Source organism: Corvus moneduloides, chromosome 2, assembly GCF_009650955.1.
Source record: "Corvus moneduloides isolate bCorMon1 chromosome 2, bCorMon1.pri, whole genome shotgun sequence".
Taxonomy (NCBI): Eukaryota; Metazoa; Chordata; class Aves; order Passeriformes; family Corvidae; genus Corvus; species Corvus moneduloides.
Genome location: NC_045477.1, coordinates 49,853,149 through 49,880,358, shown reverse-complemented (window position 1 = coordinate 49,880,358; position 27,210 = coordinate 49,853,149). Strand labels below are relative to the sequence as shown.

At 37.3% G+C, this 27,210-nt stretch overlaps 1 protein-coding gene across 14 annotated transcripts in view; it reads right to left on the bottom strand.

The window, feature by feature from the left end:
* The window catches only part of FRY (FRY microtubule binding protein), a 234,016-nt gene that overhangs the window by 85,313 nt on the left and 121,493 nt on the right, over positions 1–27,210 (bottom strand). For all 14 annotated transcript variants that reach the window (XM_032099556.1, XM_032099544.1, XM_032099547.1 and 11 more), the window contains 15 exons: positions 27,114–27,204; positions 26,653–26,732; positions 26,457–26,537; positions 24,737–24,905; positions 22,271–22,363; positions 22,079–22,177; positions 19,538–19,639; positions 15,540–15,643; positions 14,967–15,075; positions 13,954–14,040; positions 12,034–12,205; positions 10,867–10,999; positions 6,589–6,696; positions 2,156–2,411; positions 857–1,039 (listed from right to left, as the gene is read on the bottom strand). In XM_032099556.1, the coding sequence (XP_031955447.1) occupies positions 857–1,039; positions 2,156–2,411; positions 6,589–6,696; positions 10,867–10,999; positions 12,034–12,205; positions 13,954–14,040; positions 14,967–15,075; positions 15,540–15,643; positions 19,538–19,639; positions 22,079–22,177; positions 22,271–22,363; positions 24,737–24,905; positions 26,457–26,537; positions 26,653–26,732; positions 27,114–27,204 (1,867 nt within the window). The remainder of the gene's footprint in view (positions 1–856; positions 1,040–2,155; positions 2,412–6,588; positions 6,697–10,866; positions 11,000–12,033; positions 12,206–13,953; positions 14,041–14,966; positions 15,076–15,539; positions 15,644–19,537; positions 19,640–22,078; positions 22,178–22,270; positions 22,364–24,736; positions 24,906–26,456; positions 26,538–26,652; positions 26,733–27,113; positions 27,205–27,210) is intronic.

The following is a 27,210-nucleotide window of genomic DNA, read 5'->3' as shown; positions in this document are numbered from 1 at the left end:
CAAGTTTACTGCTCTCCTGACCAGATTATTTCCCTTCTTATTTTTCCAGGACATGAAACAGAACCATCTAAAAATTATGACATGAATCTGAAGTAGCCAGAAATATTCATTGTTAATGATGGGTACATTTTGTCTTTTTCAAATTAATCTCAGAACTAAGTCCAGGCTGTGGTTTGAAATGAAGTTAATTTGTGGCTATAGCTCACTGCTTAGAGAACAAAAGCACATATCAGAAAATCCCAAATGACTTTGGATAGCTGGTATCAGAAGACTGAAAAATTAGCTTACTGTTTATTGAAGCATTCCTTTGCCATGAACACACATATTTGTGTTCTTAGGCATTTAGATGGCTCACTGAGCTGTGACCGCCATACACAACATGACTCTCCATATTTCTGTATCCATAAAAAAGACTTAGAGGTCTTTACTACAGAAGGAAAATGTATGTGAATGATCTTAAAGGTGTCTTGTGCTGTGGGTTTTTTCACAAAATAGTATGCTACAGGAATGGGTTTCATTTCCAATATAAATTTATAATCTTGACAATACAAAAATGACCCATGCAGTTAAAAAAGGTTTTACAGTGTATTTTACAGTCACATCTTTCCAAGAGAAAATATGAAGTTGCTATACACTTCCCTTCAAATTCTTATAGAGGGCATTTGCCATTAATGTTACATTGTTGAGTGCACAGAAAGGTTTGCAGTGTTAAGGCAAACAGAATCAAATGCTTTTTTATAAACTAAGTGCATACCTGCTACACTGCAGCAATTACAGTAAAAGCAATTGTAATAGCAGTTTTGAGCTTTATCTTCGGGAAATTTTAACTGCAAGTTCCAGAAGAGAAAGATCCTACCTCTGCCTGGCCAAGGGCCAAGAATAAAGAACGGATTTCTCGGAGGATTAAAACAGCCAGTTTCCGCGTAGCAACCTGGAAACTACACAGCAGAACCAGTGCGAATCCTTCGACTGCGTGCAGGACGTTAGAATAGGGGCTTCTTTCTGACTGTATTCTGTGGCTGGATCCATTTGGTATCAACTGTAGAACAGGGCAAGAGGGGGAAAATGGAGTGGTGGTGTTTGCAAACCAGGTCTCTAAGAAATATTCTATTTAACTAGGACACATAAAGAAACAAAATGCAGAGGCCATGCAGATGCAGTACTGGGAAACTTGACATATTCCCTCAAACAACCAAGTTTTGTTGCTTTAGGTTATCTTGTTCCACAACAGCAGTGTATGAGTAGAGTCCTTTGAACAAATCCTTCCCTCTAATTTTCAATTAATCTACCCACTTTTTTCCATCCTCCGCTAAAAATGAATGAGTAAGTTAGACTGTGAACATCACACTTTTTCTACTCCAGATAGCATGTCCTCAGGTGCTTCTTTGGTCCTGTAGCAGCCAACACCTTAGGTAGGTGGTCTCTAGAAGCCAACCCCACCAGTAAAGTGTAACAATACTTAATGAAAAGTATGTGAGGATTTACCTTTTTATGCTAATTTTATTTATTTTATGCTAGATTTTATTTTTATTTACTCCTGTTATTACCTATTAATTACAGGTCCTCTGTGATACAAAACACACATCATGTTTGCCCAAAGGAAAACATAGCCAGTGTGATTAGTTTAGGAGATAAACCTAAAAATCATTTCTCATAATGAAAATATCTGTGGGACAGTGCAGATGGGAGAAGTAGGAGAAAAGCTGTTCAGTTCCCAGAAATGTTTGTAACACATGGAGACAGCAGGCTATGGTAACAAGCAGGTTCTTTGATGTTTCTGAATCAACCAAGGGAAAAGAAGGTCTACTTCACTCTTCACAGCATTCCCACTAGCATTATCAATCTGTTTCAGCCCTGGGAAAATGTCCTTCTGCTACATCTACATACACATATTTTACTTTATGTGCTTTTGTTGATGTGCATATTTTAGTTTGACATGCATTCTCTTATGTTGCTCAACAACAACATCTGCTGTATTACACAAGGACATGGCTGTCCTCAAAAGACATGTGAACTAATTACCTAAAAATTCTTGCATAGTGAATTCTTCTCAGGTGAGTAAATACGAAACACACAAACCACAGCAGTATCAAGGAATATAATTTCTGCCTTCAATTAGTAAAAATGTTAGGACACAGATCTCTTGATTCCATACCTCTGCAGATCTGGTTTTGGCCTGCTCAGAAGCTTTTCCTGGAGTGTGTATTACAAGCTTCCACTGCGTAAGCAATTGTAGCAGCAACTTCAGCGAAGTATCGAGAAGGGTATGATGCATATCATTCACTTCACGTAGCAGAAAATTAGTGAAACCAAAGAGTACATCCTCCCGCCAGTCAACAAAGTCAACAAGTAGACCCTGAAGAGAATTCTGTGCAATGTGTCGAAGTTCATCATCCATATGGATAGACAGCCTGTAAGTAAATGTCAGATAATAAAAGATATGAGGAGTGTTTATCGTGGTAAGAAGCATCCGTAACGCAACAGCGAGGGAAAATTCCCAATGAAAATGGTGGACGATGCTATCATGGTTTCATTATTGCTGACCACAATTAACATCCTTGACCTGTTTTCTCTATGGTAATTCTTGCTACAGCGGAAGATATTCATGGATCCAAAAGAAGTATATTCCCCTCCTAAAACAGAGTATCTTTAAAGTACATAATTTGGCAACTTTTCTCAGACCAAGTATATTTTTTATTTACTCATAAGTCAATAACTTCCATGTAGGCATGATAACAAAAGGCTTACATAATTTAAATACATAATTTATGTATTTATTTGTTAACATTAAATATAAAAAGAAAATAATCACAACAGCTCAGCTAACAGTTAAAACAAATCTTTAGCAAAGATGCAAATCACAATTTATGAAATCAGATCTTCAAAATAATTAAAGTTAGGCATTTGAATTAAAAAAACGCTTTATGTTTTTAATGACTTAGGATGAGGAAATGTGAAAAACAGCCTCAGGACTTTCTATACTTTTAGAAACACACTGAACACCCTCAAAGTCCTTCTGAAAGATGGTGACATTTCAGATCCCATTTTCAAATTTTATTTTCTTTATTTGCATCATGTTGAAATTCTTCTCAACACAGAAATTTTTTATACTTTCTTTGGACACAGAAATCATCAAACCACTTCTTTGTTAGAAGTTGGCAGAATAAAGTAAATTCAGATTAGTGTGTCCTGCAATTTTTGGTTCATTGCCTTTATGATGTATTTTGTTTTAATCACCCATGAGACTGCAATTTTCTGTAGTGTGTTAGAACTCATTTTCAAAGTATTTTATCTACATTTAATCTACACAGTTGAAAAGGAGTACTCATTATAATGAAATGGACACAAAGCTAGGAGAAAAAAAACCAAAATATCAAATGGAGTGGAACCAAATTCCATTCAGTTGGAAGTGTATGATGAGATGTGGTTCATAAAAAATCTCGTTCATTATAGCTACCTAATTTGGAGGCAGGGGACACGTTATTTAACCAAAAAGAAAACAACTGCCATGAAAATTCACCCCCGGCGAATATAACTCTAAAAATAACTGTTATGCTTTAATAACCACATGACTTTCTATATATATATATTTAGAAACACGGTATTTTGTTGTGCTAAGAAAGGATCATTTTTGTCTCCCTTTTGGAATGCCAAAACCAGATAAACAAGCAAAACCTTTTGAGACCACAATTAAGTCATCCATGAAATGACTTCCACAGTGACACAAAGCAATAACAGAAAAGAGGATACAAAAGACATCTCCTAAGCCCAAGTTACTGCCCAGTGGCTTTATCTAACGAGACGAAACTCAAATGGAGCATAAGAATCCACCTATGTATTACCACTGTATGACAGGCAGTGCAGGAAGCAAGTACAAGTTTGTTTGTTTGCACTTGAGTCAGTTAAATTCAAGACCTACTCGGGAATTTGTAATGAAAGGTTGGAGTGGGCAGTGAAAGGGCAAAAGGTACAGAATATACTTGACATCTGCTTCATGGTTTATAATTTGAATACAGCTGTCCTGGAAAAAAGTCTAGCTGCTGACTTACAGACTCCTTCTGAAAACCGCCAAAAGACACATCTGTTGTCAGGATGAAAAAATCAAACCAAACTGTGAATAGAAGAACCAGTTAACTCAAAGATGTAACTTTATCTCTTGTGAAAAGAAAATATTTAACAGCTTTCCATCCCAACAGCACAGGCCCACAGAAATCCCTGGCAGAACTGCTTCTAGGGTTCTTTGGAAAAACAGGGAGAATCTGAAACCTTACCTCTTTGAAGTTTCTTATCCCTGTACTGAGTTTAGTTTCTGACCCAGAACACACAATATTGTAATGCAGTGTTCTCTTGAACTGCAGATGCCTACCTTCTGCGCCTACACTTTCATAACTGGGAGAAGTAGTCAGTCTGGTCTCAAATAAACATGGGACAGTATACAGAATGTAGAAGCAGCTCTGGTGATGGGGCATTCTGGTGATTTACATTAAGTCTAGGCCAGGTATTCATTCTGTAAACAGTTTATTACTTTCCTCTCTGAAGGAATGTTTTTGAAGACAATTTTCAGTTCATGCTCTCCCAGGCTAAATAGACCTAATTTTTTCAATTCACCGATCTTTTCTCCCCTTGTTCTCTGGTCAGTCTGTTCTTCAACCACAACGCCCCAGCTCAGATGTTGTTCTCTAGATCAGGCATCCTTGATACTGACTAGACCAGAAGAACTTCTTTGAAAACCTTGTAGACCTAGACATGTGATGGTTTGTCTTTTCATAGGATCATTGCTTCTTTGTATCTGCTCAGTTTGTGATCCTGCTCTGCAATACTGAGACCCTACCCAGTTACTTCAACACTATATGTCTCCTGAACCATAAACTGTTAATTGCTTTCCAACCTATTATGTACCTACCTATTTTACCTAAATTGTGTTTCCCTTGCTTATACTTAGGAAGAGGACTTAAAACACTACCAATGTCTCAAAGATGCTGTAGCATGAATACATGTAGGAGAGGAGAACAGATTCCCAGAGTTCCCCGTCTTGGGGAAAGGCCGAGCATGTAATTTACTTCTGAAGTTGCTCTAGAGGTGCTTTCCTCAGCTCCTCTTGATGCCTCACTTCTTTTCACAGTCAAAGTCAGATAACTGGGCAAACTTACTGCTTGCATTTTCCCAGCAGGGCAATTACCCAAGAAATACTCAGAATCACAGCTGACCTTTTCTAAATTAAGTTTGATGACAGAATAAAGATAGACCAGTGGTTATACTGGTGTCAGTAGACAGTTGTGAGACCTAAGAAGAGTAGCATTAATTTATAAAGAAACCCACACCGGTCTCCAAATTTTCTTAAGAGTCTGACCTGGACAATCCTGTGATTGAAGAGCTGTCACCTGAATAGATATGTGCTTTTTACCAGCTCAGTTAAGGCCATTAATAAGGATAGACCTCTACTTAAAATACTGGATTAAAGGAAAACATGTCCTTTTAAATTTCCCTTAAGCGGAACTGATGCAACTGTTTAATATGGTATCTAAATAATTTGATAATGTAATGATTTAAAACAACCTACAAGTGATTTATAGCAGACAATGTGCACACAAGGAAATCAAGCTGGCCATGCACTGCAGCACACCTACTGTTGGCTGATGATTTGGCTTGTTTGGCTGGCTGCACTCCACTACTACCAGAATCAATTGTTTCACTCTTTTAGCACATCACTGGGAGTTAGTTGTTCGTAGAGCAAAAAAACTGTTTTTATATGTAGCCTTCTGGCTCCCACATCTGCCATTCCTTGTGGTGTTTGAAAAGCAAGAGCAGGGTGCCAAGTTTGCTTTGCCACAGTTACCTGAGAGTAATACTCTGCAAAGCCCTCTTGGAACAATTTAATACCATAATCCACTTACATAAAGAACGTAAGCTGGAACCTTGGTCTTGGATACTTGAACTGAAATGTAACAGAGTTTTCTGCACTGACCAGCACCTTTTATCATAATTATTTTCCACAAGTCATTGATTTGGCATCCTGAAACTTAAGCGGTGTAGCAGTCATGTTGTAGACTACCTTGTTCAGCGAAGTCTATTCAGACAAATTAAATGGAGGGATATCATATTTCTTAAACTCATCATTTTATGTCTTACAATAATAATAATAATAATAATAATTTAATGAAGTTTTTTGTAACATAACACAACTAGCACATTCTGTTTTACCAGAGACATGTGGGAATCACAAATAAAAACTAAACAGGTATCTCCATGTTTTTCCACTACACAAGTAAGATGTTTTCTCTTGTTAATCAGAATGCTGTGATGGTTAGAAAACAGTAATAAGCTGTGACTTTTATGAAGAATAGTGAATATCACGTAACCTACATACTGATGGGAAAGAGTTCTGGAGGACATACCAACTTTTTCATAAAATTATGAGTCCATAATAAAAACACAAAAACTGTAAAAAGATGCTAGGACATCTTGTCTAATTCATTAAGAACAATTTACCTTTTTAAAGCATATATAGAAAGAAACAGTTACATATTCTGTGGCTCAGCTTTTCACATTGTTCCCCTGGAGCAGTCATTCAATGCTTGAACAGCTTACCTTGCCAGCAAGTCGATCAACTCAAGTTTTGACATTCCATCAGGAAGCAATCGAGGAATAGCAGCAACACATGTCCTGAACAGATCAATTTTTGGTTTTCTTTCCCCACTGAAAAATTAAAACAGAATTTTGACTAAGCTTAAGAAGGAATTGTGTGTTAAATGATCCACCTCTAGCTTTTCAGAAAAGGCCTGGACGTAATCAAGTGCCAGAGGCCTACTAAGATCATCAGGATGGACAGCTAGACACTATACTGAAATAAGGAAACATGAATACATTTTTTTCCATTGAATGGCTTTGATTTTGACATTTTTCATGCATCTTATCTGTACATTACTTGAAAAATCAATTGTAAATGACTCTTTTGTTTCTTTCTGAGAGGAACTGGCAGATATATATAAAAAATAGAAGTATAATGTAGGAAGATTCCTCCATCAAGATTGGCATTTATATGATGCAAGCTTTGGATAAGGCAATGAGGAAAGATGGGGTGTTCTCCATGATAGCGCAGCTATATTTCACCAGTTGTATCAAGCAAATAGCAGATGTGTAACAAGTTCAAAAAACACGACTGAAGATCTAGAGAGTTGCCCCCCCATCATGACACATTTTTACACTGAAAAAAGTGTATCATTTAGAGGGAGGTATGGCCAGATCACTGCCAGAGATAGCAGCATTTTGGCAACTCTTACCAGCTAGAACATGTTTTAGCAGCCCTAAGGGTGTTCTAATCTGTGGAATGGCACAACTGTTCCCTAACAGCCTGGGAAAGTCATTAAGTACAAAGTTCAGCATGAACCAAACACTAGGTTGGAAGTCCATCAGTAGCTCAAGTAGATTAAAGTTTCAGCTGTTGATTATTTTCAAAACAGATGCAGTTGTTTTTTGTCTTGTTTTCAACATTTTTGGTAAATCTGCAGATTAAATAAGTCCTTCAGATAGACCCCAAAGTGTGGATTTTTTTTTATTCGCTCATTTTTATCTCAATGATCTATTATCTGATGATGGAGTGTAGAGGAAATTACCAAAGCGTAACAGCATTTTAAACTGTGCAGTCTTTCCCACAATATTATTAATTATTAGCCTGTAATATGCTTTGGAGGGATCAAAAAAATAAGGTCCTATTCAGGAGCCATATTATAAACATGCAGAAAAAGATTGTCCCTCTTTTAATATGCTTCCGATAGAACTAGAAAAGAATGAGGGGGGAAAAAGAGACACCAAGAAGCATTGGAAGCTACTTAACACCACACTGAAATGGAGTGACAAAACAAAAAATGAACTGTTTCCCTGCACCCCGGTCCATTGCCCTGGTTACTACACTGTTCTGTCCCTCCACCCAACAGAGGACACTGCATTTGGGTATCTTACTTCTGTGTCCAGTCACAGAGAAAGCCTGGACGCAATGCAGCCTGAAAGAAGATTTATGGAGTAACACCTATCATTCACTGAAATAAAGGCTACAGAAGAGGCATAAACTGGTATTAGACTTACTTAATTCAAAGATTAAACACAGTTTTGTAGCAAATACCATACTGTCTCTTAACACCCTACTTATCAGCTTGGATATATATTACATGAATAAAATGTTGACATTATTTTAATTAACTGTCTTAATGGTACAGTTAGGGGAAACTATTTTCATCATTAATTACCTCTGTCTCACTGTATCTGTATTCTAACACACAGAACTTGAAAGGTGTCAGTAACTGACTGGAAAAGGAGTAAAATAAAACATCTCACTGAGAATTTGGTTATAAACAAATCCTTTTCAACTATTATCACAAAAGCAAATACTAGCTGGGTTAATAACTAGTGCAAATCCTGTATTTTTATAGTTGTAAACATTAAAGTGCAATTAGGAATTTTACGTGCAGGCAAACCAAGCCTTCCTTGCTGACTTGAAATGAAAAAACTTTGCAGTTTCCTTACTCTCAGTCCCCAGCAAGGGCAAAGTTTGTGCCTTTCAAATGGAGACTTGTAAAATAATAGTCTGAGAGGAAGCTCTTCTGAAGGCAAATGAGTAATTATTTATAAATATAAAATCTGTGGGTGTTCTGTGGCTTATCAGCTGCTCAGAAGAGTAGCAGGAGAAGATCCAAACCTTGGGCTCAAGTTCCCAACTTACCATCTGAGCTCCCAGGCACAGCACTTGAGGGAGGCAAGGGGAGCCTTTGAAGCACTTGCAAGGCCAGATTTGTATGTGAGAAAAATGGATGCCCTATTCTAACTAAATGTTGGAAAGTAATTATAACCAGTACCGAAATTCATATCCCAGTGCACGATGCAAAGGATGCTTCTTACTCAGGATTTTAGTAGGACCCTCCATACTGGCATTTATTACTTCAACAATAAATGCTTAAAGGATCAGTAATTAAATATTGTCTAGAAGCAAGTCTAACACTGCCAAAGAAAATTCCAGAATCTGCATACTTTAAAGTGTTATGTCTGCTCCCTGCCTAGCTACTTCCCTCTGATTCTTATTTTATTAGTTAATAAAAATACCACATTTTATACAGTTTACACATAAACTTCATGCAACTATGACAAAAGCAATAACTTTAAAATGTAAATAAATGTAGTGTGATATCTATCAATTAAAGCCCATAAGAATTCAAACTAAATATGTAACTCTAGTGAAGCATAGAGTTCTGTGAATAAAATGGGAAGCAATTACATAAAAACAATAGGTTGGCTTTTCCACATATCCACAATTCAGTTTTTGAAAGGATCATTCTCAATCCTGATAGCTACTGATGTTTTTTGTGAGTTCACATGATTTAAATCAACTGATAATTAAGCATCCCAGATATTTTTTCCCTTGAATGAACAAGTAAAAATGTGTTAAAATGTGGCTTGCCTTTCAAGTGTATATATTAATTTAGAGCTCATCCAAATATAAAGTGCAATACAAAATGTAGTAACTTACATGTCTAAATATCCCAATCTTCGTGTTTCTGACAAAAGTTACTACCAAATAATAAGACTTCCTGAAATTTAAAACTCTTTTGAGTCTATTTGTTCACTGACTCTAAAAATAAACAACATTTTGGTGATGCTGAGAAACCATCCAAAGGATATTTATAGCTAAGATTATGTACACTTCTTATCTAAGTGCTCAAGGTTTCACTGTGCAATTGTCTTTCGGGAATAAAATGTGAGTTTGAAAACTCACTTTCCCTACCACAACAGCCTGAATACCCAAAATGGTTATGAAAACTGGGTGTGAGGACTGAACAGGGTAGAACTACAAGAAAAATATGAAGTATTATGGGATAGTAATATTAGCTATGAATATAAATAAAGTAAGACAAGGCTGGCGACACAGCTTACGGTCTCACCTTGAGGCACTGCAACAAATAAGGGCAGAGGGATAAAAACATAAAGATCGCATCAGTTGTACAAGGCAGTTGAATTTGGCCAGTCATTGCAGTTAGTCTATCACAGTATTCTTAGCAAGTTGACTTTTTTGGGCAGTAAATAACAAAAAACAATCTCAAAGAGACGGGTGTCCTTTTCATGACATCTCGAACTTTTTTCCAGGGGTTGTTTCCTGTCTAGAATAACTACCATGTCCACTGCTCTAACAGGAAAGATATGCAAGGTCTCCTTACAGTTCAGATCTCTACAATCTGTGCTCTGCATGTGTCAAATGATCTCTCTGTGTCTCTAACCTCTGCTAGATGTCCACGTCACTAGAACTCTCTCCAGGAAACTTGCCTCACTAATAATTTTGGATTAAAGTGAAAAATGCTGCTGTTCAACACAGCTTGAAGCACACTGGTTTGATTCTGTTCCAGTGGGATACAGCTTAAATCCAAGCCTTATCACAAGATTACTTGGTTTTTAATTAAGATTTGATTTTGATTACAGGCATGAAAAGCAAAGGGCATTTTGGAATATTACTATTTACATATAATATTTACAGAATTTGCAGCATTAATTTTGAGGTTCAGTGATGCAAATATACCCTGAGCCAGTGTTCTGAGCACAGGCTGCCAGGTTTTCTACTTTAGCATTCTACTTCACCCATCTAAACATCCATAGGATTCACACATGATTTTACCTACATCAAGAACATCTTCAGTTCCAAACACTGCAACATTCAAAGAAGCACAATTGACTTGTCATAAACAGTTTTTCAAAGTATACACTAATTAAGCTAAATGTTCCTGTTTCTTGCTGTTTCTCTGATGACTCATGATAGACAGAAATAGGGAAAAAGCCCCAAAATTATGTCTCCATGTTTCATAGGAACTACTGCTCTTTAGCACTCACGTAATCATGTCTTCAGGTTCTTTGTTAAGCATCTGTATGTTGGTTAACATCATGCACCGACCCACTTCCTTGTCAAGGTGTCTGAGTATGTTGTCCACGGCCTTCCTTACTTGAGAATAATATAATGACATACCTGCAAGAAAATGCATTTTTGTATAATTGGGGATATTTATAGATAGATATATATTCTGAAAAAGAAAGTTGCTTACTCATGCTGTGCTGCATAAAGTAAGAAAAATGTTTTCCTCATGAGATGGCATATTTCACTAGCAATAATGTCCTGATCCAAAATCAGAGTATCTTGCCTGCTCTAAAAGGAATGCTTACATATCATACATAGAAACTGGAATACTGGCTCATCAAATAGCAATGAAATAGCTAATACAAGAATTTAATAGTGCAAGCATTCGTTATCAAATACTATCTTCAAATACTTCAAATACTTTAAATACTTCAACAGCAGTGGGTCTTACACTGTTTATTTTCTTCATATTACTACAGTGATCTAGCACAGTACAACACAGGTCTTTGCCACTGACATAGACCTCCTTTCATTCACATAACTTCGGGGACTTAATGAAGTGTGAAGGTGAGCAGCCAAATTTTTTTTTTTTTTGCCAACAAAACCAGGCACCCTCAAGGCATGATGGAGAGGCTCTTCTACAGCACGGGATTCTTGCTCTGCATTGAAGCCCCAGACAGCAGTGCTATTAACTTAGGCACTTCAGTGCAACATTTTTTTACAGTCAAAAGTTTTGCCATTTTGAAAGTTTGAGATATTGCAATTAAAATGAGGCTATCAACAGAATCTTTGATAGTTATCAAAGCTGGCATGTCTTTTGAGCACAGGCACTGTTTTTAATAGGATGAATATCCATGAATAAATACAGCTATCAGCACTGAAAGACTAAAGGCTAGCTGTGTCTTTAACCCCTCCCAGAATACAGGGTTGCTACCACTTGGGGAGCACAACTGAGAACTTTTCAGAATAACCTAAGAAAAGCAGCATTTGTCAAACTAAACCATACATTTCATTAGAATGCACGATAAATGAAATGCTTACAATACAATCAAATTCCTAACAATAGTAAACTATTCTCAGGTGCTGAAGACATTTTCACCTTCCATTCTCACCCAAGTTTCTATATTGTCCATTTTCTTACTTACCTATCATTTTAGCTTCCTCCTCTGTAAGAGTTTTGCTCAAATACGTTTTCTTCACTCTCAGAGTGTTTCCAGAGGGAAGGACAGCTCCAGTCACTGGCATCGGAGGTTCACCATCTTTTTGCTGCAAGCTATCAGCAATTACCAAGAAAGCTCTCAGGCCAATATTCATTCTCTGTAAAGTTTAGAAGATGTATGAGTATCATAATCAAATAATCATATTCTACTCATATTCTTCATTCACTTTGAAATTTTGAGAATGCACTTGGCAGCATTTTTTTCTGTATCTTCTCTACATTTAGTCTGATATATTTCACAAAAACTGCCCATGAAATAAATAATGAATTCACATCTCCACTGTGACCAGTGTTCTCATAATTTTATTTTTAAGAATTTGCATTAGCACATTACCTTTTTATCTTCAGGATGAAACACCTGGATATGGCCTGTAGTTTAGTAATGCATCTTAAATGGACCTTCAGTTAAACATAAATGACCTACATCCATCATGAAAAAAAGATGAATAACTGTCTTGAAAGGCCCCAAGGTTGATCATACTGAGAGAAAAGTCTGGAATGATGTTCAATGCCAAAACTACTATGTGAAAACATTAGGAAGTTGAATTTAAGTGACCTGAATGCCTTCTGGGAATGCACCAGAGGAAAACTTGCAAGCTTTGCACTGCAGTGATTGAAAGACTAGAATGTTTTCAATTTCTCTGGAATGTGTGCCAAAAACTAAGAGGCTGTTCTACTGACAGTCTCCCCATTTACCTAGATAATGGGGATTTTTTTTTAGAATGCTAACGTCTACGTACATAAAAAAGTGGTGCTATAATGTCTATTTTCAGACTTACAACGTTGTTGAGAAACAGTAAAACTTCAGATGCTGATTGAACAAGAAGCTAAGGACTATGTCCACCCCATCTCAGCTGGGCTAATACACAATGCTCTCTGTAGGACCTTTCTCAGTCAATGCTGCAGGTGGCTGACCTAGAGCATGGTGTGGACTACCTGCTCAAAAATTCTGTTTCATTCTTTTTTACTCTGCTACAGAAAGATGAAAGCTGTGTTCAAAGTAAAGCTTGCCTTTCATTTCTCCTGCCTTTGACAGTAGAAAGTTTAATCTACTTTTCCACATTTTTTGTATCAAATGTAATTTTTGCAAGGCAATTCACTCTGTTTTAACATCTTAGTGAATAGATACAACAGTTTAATTCTGCAAGATTAATACAGACATGTTGTATGAGATGATCACAAATTATTTATAGGGTTTTTTGTGTTTATTCTTAATTTTCAAATGAAAATGTTTCCAAAATTTTAAGGAAATGCATCTTTCAAACAGATTTTTAAATTCTTTTAGTACTTATTTATATTTTGATTTTTAAAAAAAGTTTTTCAAATTTCTGATTCTGATTTTCTCTAGGAAAAGCACTAGAAAGCTGACTCATGACAGCGACACCAGTGGAGCTTTGCCGGTCAGAGTAGTAAAACTTCATTACAGTGTTTTCTTTTTCAAGCCTTCATGCATCATGTACTCTCAGTAAGACTGTTTTGAAAAACATTGAAATTGTTACAGAAAAATTGTTGTTACATTAAAATAGTTTAAGGCATTGCATTTAACAACAGCAGAGTGATAAGGACATACTGTGATCAGCAGTTTTATTTATACTTTTCTTTTTGTTTTATACATTTGCACTAGTTCACATTTGATATTCTTCACTGAGAAAACATGAGAAAGACGTAAACAATGTGACATTTTACAGATAGAAGTGCACAGATGTATTTTACCAATAAATCAGATTCAAGCTTTGGCCTGAAAACTGGACAAAGGTGAAAGCATGCTTAGAATGTAACCAGGAAGTAAATGTAGCACAATACAATACATACTAACTGAAAAAAAAAAAGCAGATGTACATCATACCTCAGGGTTGAGACTGAAAGCTTTTGCTGGTTTTCCAACAAAAAGGAAGTCAAAGATAATTTCTTTCATTGCAAAATCTAAGCGTTCCTAAAATAGCAAAAATACTGCAAATCATTAAGCTGCTCACTTCTGCTACTTATTTTCATTAAGGCTACAGAATGTTGAAAACCAGTTTAATCAGGGTTTATTTAAATATATGGAAAAACGGATTTTCAGAAGTACGCAGAACATATTACCAGATCTAAGCTTTTAACACTGCTTTATGTTGACAAAATCAAAAATGTATAGCATTTAAATAGAAAATGATCCATTTTGGAAATACAGCTTTTAATTATTTCATTTAAACTGTGGTAATTATGGTACTAACACAGTATTTTACATAAAGAGAGCTTGTTCACAGATGGCACAGTTAAGGGAAGATTTTAAGCATCTGTTTGATTCATTCCTATTCAGAGACTTTAAGTATGTGCTTAAGTGCTTTGCTCAATGGGAAAATTTTCTGAATTTAAGTCACAAAAGAAATGAAACTTCCAGCACTGCAGGTTAGTTTATTTTAGCAGTTCCCAATGGAACTGATGAAAACTACGTGTCATTTCCATGCTGAACTTGGCTGACATCTGACTTACTGATTTGAAAGCAGTGCAACTTATTGTCCTATACAGCAGGGATGATTCAGTATCAGGATGAAACATGGCTTACCATTCTGAACTTTTTTGACAGTCAGAGTGTGTCAACAAATTCATCTTCTGTCTTGTTGGAAATTAAAAAAACTACATTTCAGTTGAACTAAACCTATTTTTATCAATTTTCAATGGAATGAGGTTACTCAAAACCTGTTGCTAAAAAGAAGTTTGCCCCAGTTCGGTCTATAATTTCATCATTCCCTAGATGAAAGATAACGTCAACAGGGCTGCAAAAAATTCAGTCATTAGAAGTTCACTTATTTGTTAATTTGTTATTGGGAAAACAAGTTGTTCGTTACATGGAAAGACATATGCATGGCTCTCCCATACCTGTGCAATAAACTGTATTATCTTCACGAAGATGTTTAGAGGCATATCTCTTGGCACAACACCCCGGGACCCTTTTGGGAAAAGGGTTGTGACAATAGTAATAAGTCGGCTGCAAAAGAAAAAGAAACATTAGACACTTCTGGACCTTGCAGACCTTCACTTACCATCACACTCCATCTAGAAAGACCAGAAAATATTTCCTTTGAAATGAAAATGTAATGGGGTATCTTGTTCTGACCCTTTGCTATGGATTCAACGTAATTATTTTATTTCATTACTATATTACAAGTAAAAATAAACCAATCAATGGCCACTACAAAAGTATTTTTAACTTACACTGAACAAAGAGTGACTTCTAATTTTTCCAAAAGCAGGAACACTTTATACAGTAACTTTTATAGGTGACAGAATAACTGATAGTGCCACAAAATGGAATATTTTGTTGTGCACAGTTGAGTTTCTTATTTCACAACAGAAACAGGTTCAATTTGAAAGAATTCAGGAGAACTATAAAACCCTTCATTGGCAACATCCACTCTACGAAGGATTTTCATTACAAATAAAGCATTTTACCTTTGGGTAGCTGTGTTGCTTTCACATTTAATTCTGATCATGTAAACCCACAGTAGTCTGTACAGAGATTCCAGTGCAACTCGAGCCATTTTTGGGTCCTTGTTCTAGACAAACATATAACATAAGAAAAAACTTCAGGCACAAATTAGCAAGGAAGTTCAGCACTTAATGGATGCCAAGGTTCAGCATTTTGATAATGAAATGACAGCCTCACAGCTGCTCAGTGCTCCACTCCTGCAGCTGTAGGATGCTTATGCATCTGACCTGCCTCTGTTATTATTTAAGTTGTTGAAAAACCCAAGTATCAAGTTAGTTAAATTAGATACATTACAATTTAAAATCTCTGTTTGAAAGCCCCTCGGTTTGACTATGAAAAGAAAACCTAATACTCAGTAGATTCCATCAATTCAAAAGTTGCTGCCCTGGGATGGAGGCATAGTATGAAGAACAGATAAAGGAACGTACCACACATACTCAAAAGTGAAAAGACAAAAATCTGTGGATGCTCAGGCTGGCCTAGTTAACATGGCATCTGTGATCAGCTGGACTGAATTGGTTTATCTGTCTGGATTGCTGTTTATTTTTGGAAACTAGTAAAAGATTGTCTTTGGGTCTCTTCAGTCATATGCAGTTTTCTGTTTCTGTGGCAGTTGTAAGGGCTGTCTGAGTGCAGACAGGGACAAGTAAGTGCAGTCCAATCAGATGGTCTCCCTCATGATGAGCCATCCGCTGGGTTAAATTTTGAAGGAGTCCAGTACACTTCGACCTGAGATAAGGTTTGTCTGGCTCACAGAACAAATCTCCATGGCAAAAATCTGAGATATTTTTGGCAGACAAATGTTGAGTCATGGATCAAAGACAGCGGTTTGATCAAAGAAACTGCAACTGATGCCATCAGTAATTCCTGAATGTGTATTGGTCTGGGTCCTGCAAAATGATGGGAAGACAATTCGCCAGTGATATAGGAGATGACTTCAACTTTCAATGTGGCATTTGTCACAAGCTTAGGAACAGAAATACTGTCCTTGGGCTGCAATTTCCATTTAACTCCTTGACACACATTTTATGCAATAAAGCTTTATATGGACAGAAAACTGAATATAATTTTTTGTTTACTATTGCAGCATACAACCATTGTCACACATGTTTAGAATAAGTAGCAAAAGGAAAGCCAGACTTTACCCAGCCCATTAATATCTGCAGGATTTTAAAATAAAAAAATTTTTTACAATCAATTTGTTTATTAACCTGTTTACTTTCAATCCATTTTTGATCAGGTATAATCATGTCAGTCCTTGTACACTTCAGACCTAAGAATTTGATTTCTTGAGCAGGTGATGAAGTATATTTATCAAAGTTTATTCTTATTCCAAAGCTTTCAAGAAAACAGCAGGCTGTGGCTAACCAAGTTATGGTAACAAGAGACTGTGTAGCAGAGGAGGAAGCTATCTGTTAGCAAATGTCCAAATATCCCAGTGATGAGATAGTTAGCTGTGAGGGCCATTGAGAAAGAAGGAGGAGAAAAGGGCTGAGACCAATATTACTGGAGTTTTCAAAAAATAGTAGACCAGTTTCCTGTCAGAACAGCAAGCTGTGTGGCAGAAACAGGATTAAGAGGAAGATGATAAAAACCCTAAGATACATCATGGGTGTGTCCATGAACAGGATCTGTCCAAGTTCATGGTGGTACTTGGAAATTCCCAGTACTTTAGAAAGCACGCAGTGCTTCACCCTTTGGAAAACTAAGAGAAGTCCACCACCAATTCAGTCTCCTTAATATTTCAAGATTTTTGTCAACAAGAAAAACCCAGCCAATAATCCTGTCAGAACAAGGAGTATTTGCCCTAATACACCTGAAATCATTTTCACTTTCCAACAGGATGTACTGGCAGTGGATGTGGTTTCTTTACCATTGCTGGTAGTGCCAAACTCAGTGCTGGTGTTGAAGAATGTGTCAAAGGCCTTTTGAACATGGTAGCAATTGGTGGCAGAGCTCTACCCAGATCCACTCTGGTTCTTGATTGGTAAATGCTGCTGGCTTTTATCTGTTGCTGTTGCTCTTCTAGAAATTTCTTTTTCAATGCCTCTGCCTCTTTTCCTCTGACTGGAGGAGGAGCAACTGGACTGCCAGGAGTGAGGCCCATTTTCTTTAATTGCTGCATTTCTTTTTTCCAGTAATATGGCATTAAGTCTAGCCCATCCAGACCAAAGGGATATTGTTTTGGTACCCATGGATTCATTCCTGGGACAGGTGTTGTTTGACCCATTTTTTGTAAAGTAAGTTCTGCACTCTTGGCTCAAATTGTACTGAGGCTTTTTTTTCCATTGTCCCAGGTTGTTTGGAAACAAGGAACAGTTGCTCCCACTGAAAAAATTTTCCTTCTAAATGAAACATAGAGCTTTGACTCTCTCCTATGTAGAATTCCTGCCTTGAACAGTTTTTTGCCAACGAAGTTCAGTTAACAATAAATGTTCCCTTTCAAAACCAGGATACTTATTAACTTTCACACCACTGTCTTGGGGTGACTTTATGATACTGTATCCCCTATTGCCTGCTCTATGCCAGACATGAATCCTGTGCCTTTCTGCGTCTTTAAGCCAGGTCCGAAAGAAAAAGGCGGGGGGGAAAGCTGAGTGAATTCTTCAGAGCAGTTTGTGTTCAAGGACTCATAGACCTCGACCTCGCTGTGTTCTCACCGCTGCAGAGCTGAGGAAGCACCTTCCTGCTTTTTCCCCAGCTCTCAGCTCCTTTTCTCAGGAGAGAGACGGAGAGTTAAACTTCTCTGCATTTTAGCTAGCCTGCTAACTGAGGCAAGAACTTTTTCCTGGAACTGTAGCTTCTTCTTCTTCTCCTGGAACTGTTCAGGAACACCAGAACATCACCAGGAGGCCCGACACTATGGCCTGGAGGAGCCCAGGCCACACCCCAGCTCCGGAGAGAGCAGAGCCACACCTACAGAGGGGACTCCAAATCTACCAGGTCTTCTCTGCAGCAAGAGGTTTTACTATTTAACATTATTCATTCTATTTCGTGCCTGTGTATACCCTGCTTGTTAAATAAACAGCTTTTTTTTCACTTTCCTCCAAGAAATTTCTTTCTGAACATGGTGGGGGAGGGGCTGCTGAAACCTGCCTTCTATTAGAGGACCTGTTCATTTTGGACGTTTCCTCCTAATTTGCCCCAAACCGAGACAACCACATTCAACAGGATAGTAGGAAATGTCCTTTGGCCAGAATGTGGCTATGGTCAAATATTTCCATGCTCTGGCAGAAATTTCCTTTATTAATTCAAGAGAAAAGTTTGTTTCCATAAAATCAGAGATTTGCTAGTTTATATTAAAATCAGAAATATGATTAGAATATAAACCTTTTAGCTTTTTTAGTGTATGCTTGACCTTATTTTGGGAAGGAGACTGTGCTCTATGGAGTGTGGAGGCTCTTGAGAAACCAAATAGATTATGTGGTTTGAGGGAGGCCACACATGGTGATGGTCCCATATACCATGTTGATGTGCACAACTCTCCTGCTAACAGACGGATTTCCAGCTCTTCTTCCAGCTGTGAGTTTGGCTTGGGTTTTAAGGTGCCCATCTGTCTGGTGAAGAGATTGTTTCAATGGTTGGGGCACCACTTTCTCTGTACTGAGAAGGTAGTGGCCAAACACTTTCTTAATTTAGTCACATTTTCAGCTATGTTGGATCAGTTTTGGTATGTCACTCAACCTAATAACTTTCATCAGCAATTCTGTCTGTTTCACAGGTGTTTGACTCAGGCTTGGTTTGAGCTAGAGGAACAGTAGAAATTCACACTAGGCCCAAGATATCCTTTTTTTGCTACTGAAAAAATCTGCACAGATAAGAACTTGTACTGTCAGGAATAAAATTATGTATGGGAACAGATAATAGCAATAACTCAGCACATTTACCTAAGAAGGCTATGCAACAGATCAGTAGTGCATACTGAAGTTTCAATATAACATTAAAACCAGGATATACTAACCTTGAGATTGGACAGGCAGTTGTTGAGGAAAATATGCCATCTGTTTAAAAAGAACTGCTTCTGACTGACACAAAGCAGGCAGGTTACCAAAGGGTACAAAGCCTAATAAGGAAATGGATGTCGATACAGTGTTATTTGCATGTCTACACAACACAAAAGTAACTTACTAGAGCTACTGTAAACTTGAAGTTCTAACTCCTCCATTTTGGGCAATACAAGTTAGCCAACATTCTCGAAAGCTGTTACAGACATGTTTCATGGATGAACTAAAACCAACCAAATGTGTACTCATAGCAGTATAAGAAATCCCAAAGATAGGGCACAATTTTATAGACTCTCAGGGCTAAGTTATGTCAGTTTACTGAGAAATAATAGCATGGAAATAACTAAACTTTATTATTATAAAAACAGGACCCACAGAGATCATTGGAACTTGTGAATCAGAGGACTACTACTCCTCCAAATCTGCAGTCACAATACTTACCGAGAGACACAACAAGCCCCCTAAAGAACTGTGTTAAAATACAGGGAATGCCTGGATCTGCTGGGAGTTACCTCTTGTGAAGTGAAAACCAAAAAGAAGCAAAGTAGAAAACAGAATCTGAAATACTGGAACACAGTCCCTTTGTCAACACTTACTTTAATTTATCTTGTAAATGTTACACTAAAAAAATAAGCTAAAATGCACCTATTAATTTTGAAACTGACTCCAGTATTTCAGTAAGACTAAGGTTTTAGTTGTATTGCTAATATATCCTGTCAGGACGTAAAAGGTGTTAATCAAAAATAAGGTAACGTTCACTTTAAAATTAATTATTCTAAAAGTTATCTCTAACTTCTAACTTCAGTCACAGCTCAAAGAATAAACGCATCACAAATCTCAGCTTCTGTTCCCTCAACATGCAACATAAACTGTCTATAGCTAGGTTAAATGTAATTTCTTGAGCAAATGGCAAATGCACATTAGATTTTATCATGTCCAAAATACATATGGGAGAGGATAACTGAAGTCTTCTCACAGAAGACTTTCTTACTATACAGTTGAGTACTTGATGGGATCACAGAGTTTAGTAACATTCCAAGAGTGTCACAACCCATCCTAAGGAAGATCCCTAGAAGGGAAGATAAAGCTTCTCCTGGAATTTCCTAATTCTCTCCATTCACTACCAGAAGAACCTTAATGACTAGCTCATACGAGGTACTTTTAGATACAAAACGGAGCAAGATTAATTCCCCCATCCCATCTGTACAGTTAGTGCATGGATTCACCAAACACTGATCTTGGTCCTGTTCAGACTTTAAGGAGTGTGCTTTCTTCCTGGAAGCCTGGAAATATGCACTGCAGCTATTTCTGTCAACTGTTTGCCTTTCCCCTCCTCCTCCTCCTTGCAATGTTTGTATTTCTAATCACACCCTCACAAGAATCTATTCTATTTTGTCACTTTTAACTATGTAGCCTCCAGTGTGGTATGTGTAGACAAGCAATCAAATGCAAAGGCCCAGCTGCACAATCCTTTCTCAAGAACTTGGTATTGACTTTGGCAAGTCTGGCCACAGTTTGGGAAGTTCTATTTCATGTAAAAACTGTACAGAAAAGCTCTACCCTCCTGCAGCTACAACAACGTTTTATTAACTCAGTAGAGTGGAACAGAGCCACACAAACACAAGCAGAGTGAAATTAGAAATCCATCTCAAGCCTCCTGCTAATTCAAACTGGATCAGGACTGCACCCCAGGGGATGCTCTGACTGTCCCCTGGGAATGTTTTAACAGGCAGAGAGCTCAAGCACACTCCTGCAGTCCTCCCAGCAGTTTCACTAGCTCCAGTCACCAGCATTTGCCGAAAGAACTGGAAACAGGGAAGTCTTTTTGACTTTCCCCTAGAATGAGGGAGGACAAATGACAAACTTTCTTTACTTAAAAGGTTCAAGACTTCAAAATGAATTAGCTAATGCCACACTGCTGGCGAGCGCTGACCCAGTTGGAGAGACAGACTGCTTAAGGTAGCCAGCATCAAACTGACTCAGATCCTCATTTAATTCAGATCATCTCATGATTCCAAAAATACACTGCAGTGCCACTGTTCATCTCACACACAAAAAAATGAAATAGGGAGCTACACAGTAGCCAAGTTATGGATTTAAAAGGGCATGTGTTATACATTTTTTTCTTCCTACAATGTATTATTTAAGCCCTGTGAAAGAGTTGTTCCCACATGCCTCATTTGTTCTTGCTTGACAAGAAGTGAACTCTATTCTTTCTCCTCTTCTCCTAATGTTTACACATAATAACTATGAGAAAACCTAACCATTTAATAATCACAGAACCAGAAGGTGAAAACATGTTTGATTTAGATTAATTTAGATCATATTATGAGTAAAATAAGCACAGTTATTTTCTGTGAACACAATAATCTTCCCTGCAAATAGAAATGTATTGGTTATAGGCAAATGCAGATAAAACATTTTGCAATTTCCCAAGAGTCTTGCTCAGAAACATTTGTGACAAAGAATTTTAACCTCTGCTTCTTAGGGTTACTAACCAATGAGTGTTTCTTTCGTGATGAAAGTTCAAGCGTTGTATCATACAGGCTTTCAACAAAGTTCCTCAGACAGGGGACATTCACCTCATTTTTAACAGCCTGAAAGAAAATTTCATGTTAGTAAAACACTATTTCACAAGCTTTTTATCTAATTTTAAAAAATTATGCAAACAACATCAAAAATAAACTCACAGCAGCTACGGGGACAAGAATTTCAACAAACAGTCCTGCCAGGGCATGCTTGATATCTTTGTCTTTAACTTCAAGGAAATAATGTGCACATTCCTAAATAAAAAAAAAAAAACACAAAAACAAACAAGAAACATAAATTGCATATCAGCTGGAATAAAGACCTCTGAATGTTTGCTGAATGCGTATCATGTGGCAGTGACTATTTTTATCCTGCAAATCCCACTGAAAACATTTGCCTCTTAACTTCTAAATCTGCATTTTGCAGCAAGCATAAAGCAGGACATAAGTCAAGATCAAGAAGCTGTTACTCTAATCCAGAAACTCTCCACTGATTCCAGCTGTGCCTGGTGATGTTTTGGACTGAAAATGGAGCTGGACTCAGGGGCTGACCTCATGCCTTCCTTATGTGTATCTTCAGGAGTAACACTGATAGCCAACAGAGACTGCTTTACACAATGCTTTGAGAGGCCAGAAAAGGAATGCAATTCTCTGGTAAGATACACAAGGCAATGAACAAACTTATTGTAAATATTTTTGAATAAATTTCATTGCTGAGATTCGTTGCATATTAAGGGTCAATATGGAATTGTGCTATGTGAGGACAATTTCCAGCCTGCAACTGGGGATTCAGAGAGAAAGTAAAAACAGACTTTGTCCTAAACATGCAGCAAACTACTCTCCAGACAGCTGTGTTGCTCAGGAAGTGAGGGAGGGGAGATAAGCATCCACCCACTTGTGTCTACAACTTCTCTGAGGATGACAAATCCTCCAAAGTTACTTCTTCTCCAGGTTCAAGGCCCAAACAACCGCTGACTTTATAAGGAAGGTCCCCACTGACAATTTTTTCTGCACATTTATGCAGAGCAGTTTACACCTCAGATCACGCATAACTTTTCCTTTGTGCAAACAGGATTATACAATACATGGCTTCAGTCACTCCAACCAGCCTTCCTGAGGTGCTTCTGCACTCCTTGGGGGAAGGCAGGCTCTTATGGAGTTCACTCCTGAAATTAGCTCACCCGTTGAAAGTGTCTCTCTCTACTACAGCAGCACTGGTGTGACAGAGCCTTTAAATGAAACACTGCATGGAGATACTCAAACAGACAAACTGCCCAAAGAGTTGAAATGTACTTCACCAAACTGAGCAACCCAGGTTTTCCGACATGTACAGTGCATCTTATGATGCAGAGTAGTAAATATAAGAATTAATTTAGTGCTGAGATATTGTAGCAGAGGAAGGTAGAGATCCAAATTTTCAGTTCTACTATATAAGAGTTTTACCACAGATTTCAATAGTAGTAAACACTGGATAAAGCTGTGCCACAAACTCATTCACTCATCAAGTCATGGGCACTGAACACACATTACTTTGATATTTTGCCAGTTCTGGATAACTTAGTTTAAGTCGACACTTACTGGTACGAGTCTACATAATTAGGAGTAAGGTAAGAAGAAAAATTACCTGCTTCTATGTTGTTAAGTATGTCTTAACTGTGCTATTAAATATGGTTTAGAATATATTGCAAAGCCGATACAGAGCGTTCTTCCTGTTCAGGACTTAAGAGAAATAGCTCAGTGTGTTTGTATGCCTGTATATCTATATTCCAATGCCAAATCCTTACTTGAGGGCATCTAACATTGATTTGTTTTCTCCATTCACACCATCAATATGCTAATCTTTACATAGAGGTTTACATAAAACATTTATTTTACTGGATGAGTTGCTACAAACCATGTAACCACGCGGGTGATCCCAACAGAAAACAGGGGAATAGAAAGATTAAGCTAAAGAAACCTGCTGGTGGGAACAGAACCAATTGTACATTACCAGCAAGAATGTTGAAACATGAAATAGTTTCTTGCCTTTTGCAAAATCATGCAATCTATTAATTTAAAGCATTCATTATAGTAAAACTATGCTCTGTACTAGTGACTTTTAAATGAGCAGGGTACAGAATGCACCCTACAGGAAGCAGAGTGAAGGTGTCGTGAAAGGACACAACACATCCAAAGGAAATTCCATCCAGCTTTTGCCCCATTCTTTGTCTCTTCCTCAGTGTTTTCCTCCATCAGAAGTTTCTTTCTTTCCTGGCAACTGTGTCAGTGTTGGAAGATTCACTTTGGAGGCAGTGAGCAGCTAGGGAGACACATCTAGGCAGTGACACAGGGCAAGGGACAGCTGTGGGACAGTGGGGTGCAAGGTCTGGGGTCTACAAAACAAAACTCTTCTAGCTGGAGGGTGAGATGTAGGGACTAGAGGTATACATATGACTGATGAAAAGTTGGTATGGAACAACACTCTCCAGAGACTGGAGCACTGAGGGGTTCAGAACAAGCAGAAAGTAGCTGCACATAGGTTTATGTGGAAATGACACATTGAAAATCTCCTAGAGTATTACACGAAAGATAAAGGCTAGCCCATTCAAAAAGCTCTGGAAATCACAGTTATACACTTAAGAATTTTACCTGCATAAACTGAAGAGAAGCTTCAAAGTCTTCCACAGGATACATCTTAATGCGAAAGAATTTCATTCCCATTATAAGACTGATAATGCTTTGAACTACATATGGGCTTTGTTCTTTATGCCGCAACTCTTTTAGCTCTGCCATAAATTTCTTCTTTACAGCAGGAAATCTATGAATTCAGATGGGTTAGTTCCAAAAAGTTCAAAATCAATATCTGAAATGTATTGTAAGGTATATAAATTGGGATAAACCTAAAGAAGATAAAACTTAGGTTGTAAAAAAATACCATTTCGCTCACTATTTGAAAGATTTTTTTTGTTTAGCTTTCTTTCACTTCTAATAAACTGAGAAAATGAAGCATACAGCCTGATCTTAGTCCCTCTAGATAACCACATATTTCAAATTATTTTATTACCATGCACCTCTTCTACATAAGACCTAACAATATCATTTAAATAACCCCTTCACACGTTTTTCAAAAATCCATGATGAAAGATAGTTATCTTGCAAGTACATGCAATATTTTCAAAAGAAAATGTTTATATTATAACCCTGAAAATATTCAGACAGGCAGTTTGTCCCTTCAGTTTTTTTTTTCTAAAAGCCATTACAGTAACACTTAAGCATTAATAACTACAACAACGTGGGGTAGAGGGCTCTGTTTTGGTCTCCCCCACGAATATATTGAAGGTGTCTTTGGAGACCATTGTCCATAAAAATGATACATAGAAAGACCATCCAACAGGACCTCCTGCCCTTTTTAAGACAAATTGAAAATAATGTAATTTTCATGGCTAGGTGTAGCATGTAACACACTTTTGTTACCACCCTTGATAGACAACACAAGTGAATTGAAAGAAACACGTTAGCAGGAAGAGTCCTTCAGTGATAGAAACATCTTAGCAAAGCCCTTCAGAACTCTGACAGTCAACTTGAAGCTTTGGATACAGATTCAACTTTTCCTTCTGCATTTGACCCAGACAGTTTAGCAGACCAGGTAAGGCCTTAGCTGAATTTACATGATTGCCAGAAACTCAAACTGTTTTAGCCACATCAAGCCAAACTGACTGGTTTCGTAGAGCTGAGACTCACCCTCAGCAACACCAAAATGTCAGGAGACAGATAGCATTACATCAGGACAGTAAAATTCATCCTCTGCTTAGTTACGGTTTAAGTGTATGATGAGATGTTATATTGGGTACTTGAGAGTCTGAGCTTCACAGTTTTCAGACTCAAAATTTAAGATCTGACCCACAAAGTATTTTATGTCATCTGTTCGAAGAAGGACGAAGGGTTCAGAAGGAGATGCATTAAGTTCTGAGCTGAAATAACTGCAGAGAACCTTAATATTGTTGCTATGTAGGAGGATAGCCATTTATAGGTTTGCCCAGCCAAAGAAAAATAGCATCTACAAAAAAACTAGTTAAAATAGCTTTATTCAGCCCTTTGGGCTTTCTACAGACGTCATTGCTGAGATAGAAAAAATAATGTTGCTGTAGTTGAGTTGAATTTATTTGGTATCACTGGACTAGATGCAGAAAGCCTGTGATTCTCTAGAGGCCTATGTTCTAGAACATCTGGATAAATAGAAGGCCAATGAACTGAAATGACTTATTCCTACAGAATATTTAAAGAAAGTGAGAAAATCAGAATATTCACATACTAAGCAAGTAGACTTTGTCATATTTACGGGGGAAATAATATATTGAATTTTGCTTACTTTGCTTGAGCTAGAACACCTATTACTTCTGCATACAAATCTGCAACAATGTGCATATTTCCAGTGTTAGGACCAAGGTACCTAGCAAGAGACAAAAACAATTCTCAGCTGAGAAAGCATACTGTTTAAACCACAACTACTAAAAAAATAAGGAAGTATCTTTCACACAGAATTTTTGCATGAAAAAGAGCCTTACCCTTCTTTGTACTTAAAGTGCTTGAAAGCCAAGTTAATGACATCATTTACCAAACTGTCTATTACAGGATGAAGTGGAATCTGTAAACGCAAAATAAAATATAACAAGTACACATATATTACGCTAGTGCTAGTATTACTCATGGATATCAACCATTCAGAAAGGTATCAGTTAAAATAGCATGTACCTAATAAAATAGCTAAAATGAGCCAGCCACTTAAGCTTTATTTAGTTTTGGAGAGAAATACTTTAGCTCCAAAGACTTGGCAAAGTCAAGTCTTTATGAGCACAGAATACTACTTATACTACAGGTGCAAGAAAGACAGCAGTGAACTAGCATGCAGACTGTACGTAAAGTTTTTATTATAATCGTAAAGATGCAAATAGAAAGAACCCCAAAATTCACTTGCATTGGTAATTTCCATCATTTATTAGTTAATAGATAATGTAAGAACTCATACCTGTTTCAAAACTTCTATTAATACTAAAGAAAAAATAAAATCAATAGCCAGATCTCTTCTCTCCATTAAATAGTCCCTCTGCTGTTCATCACTGCAA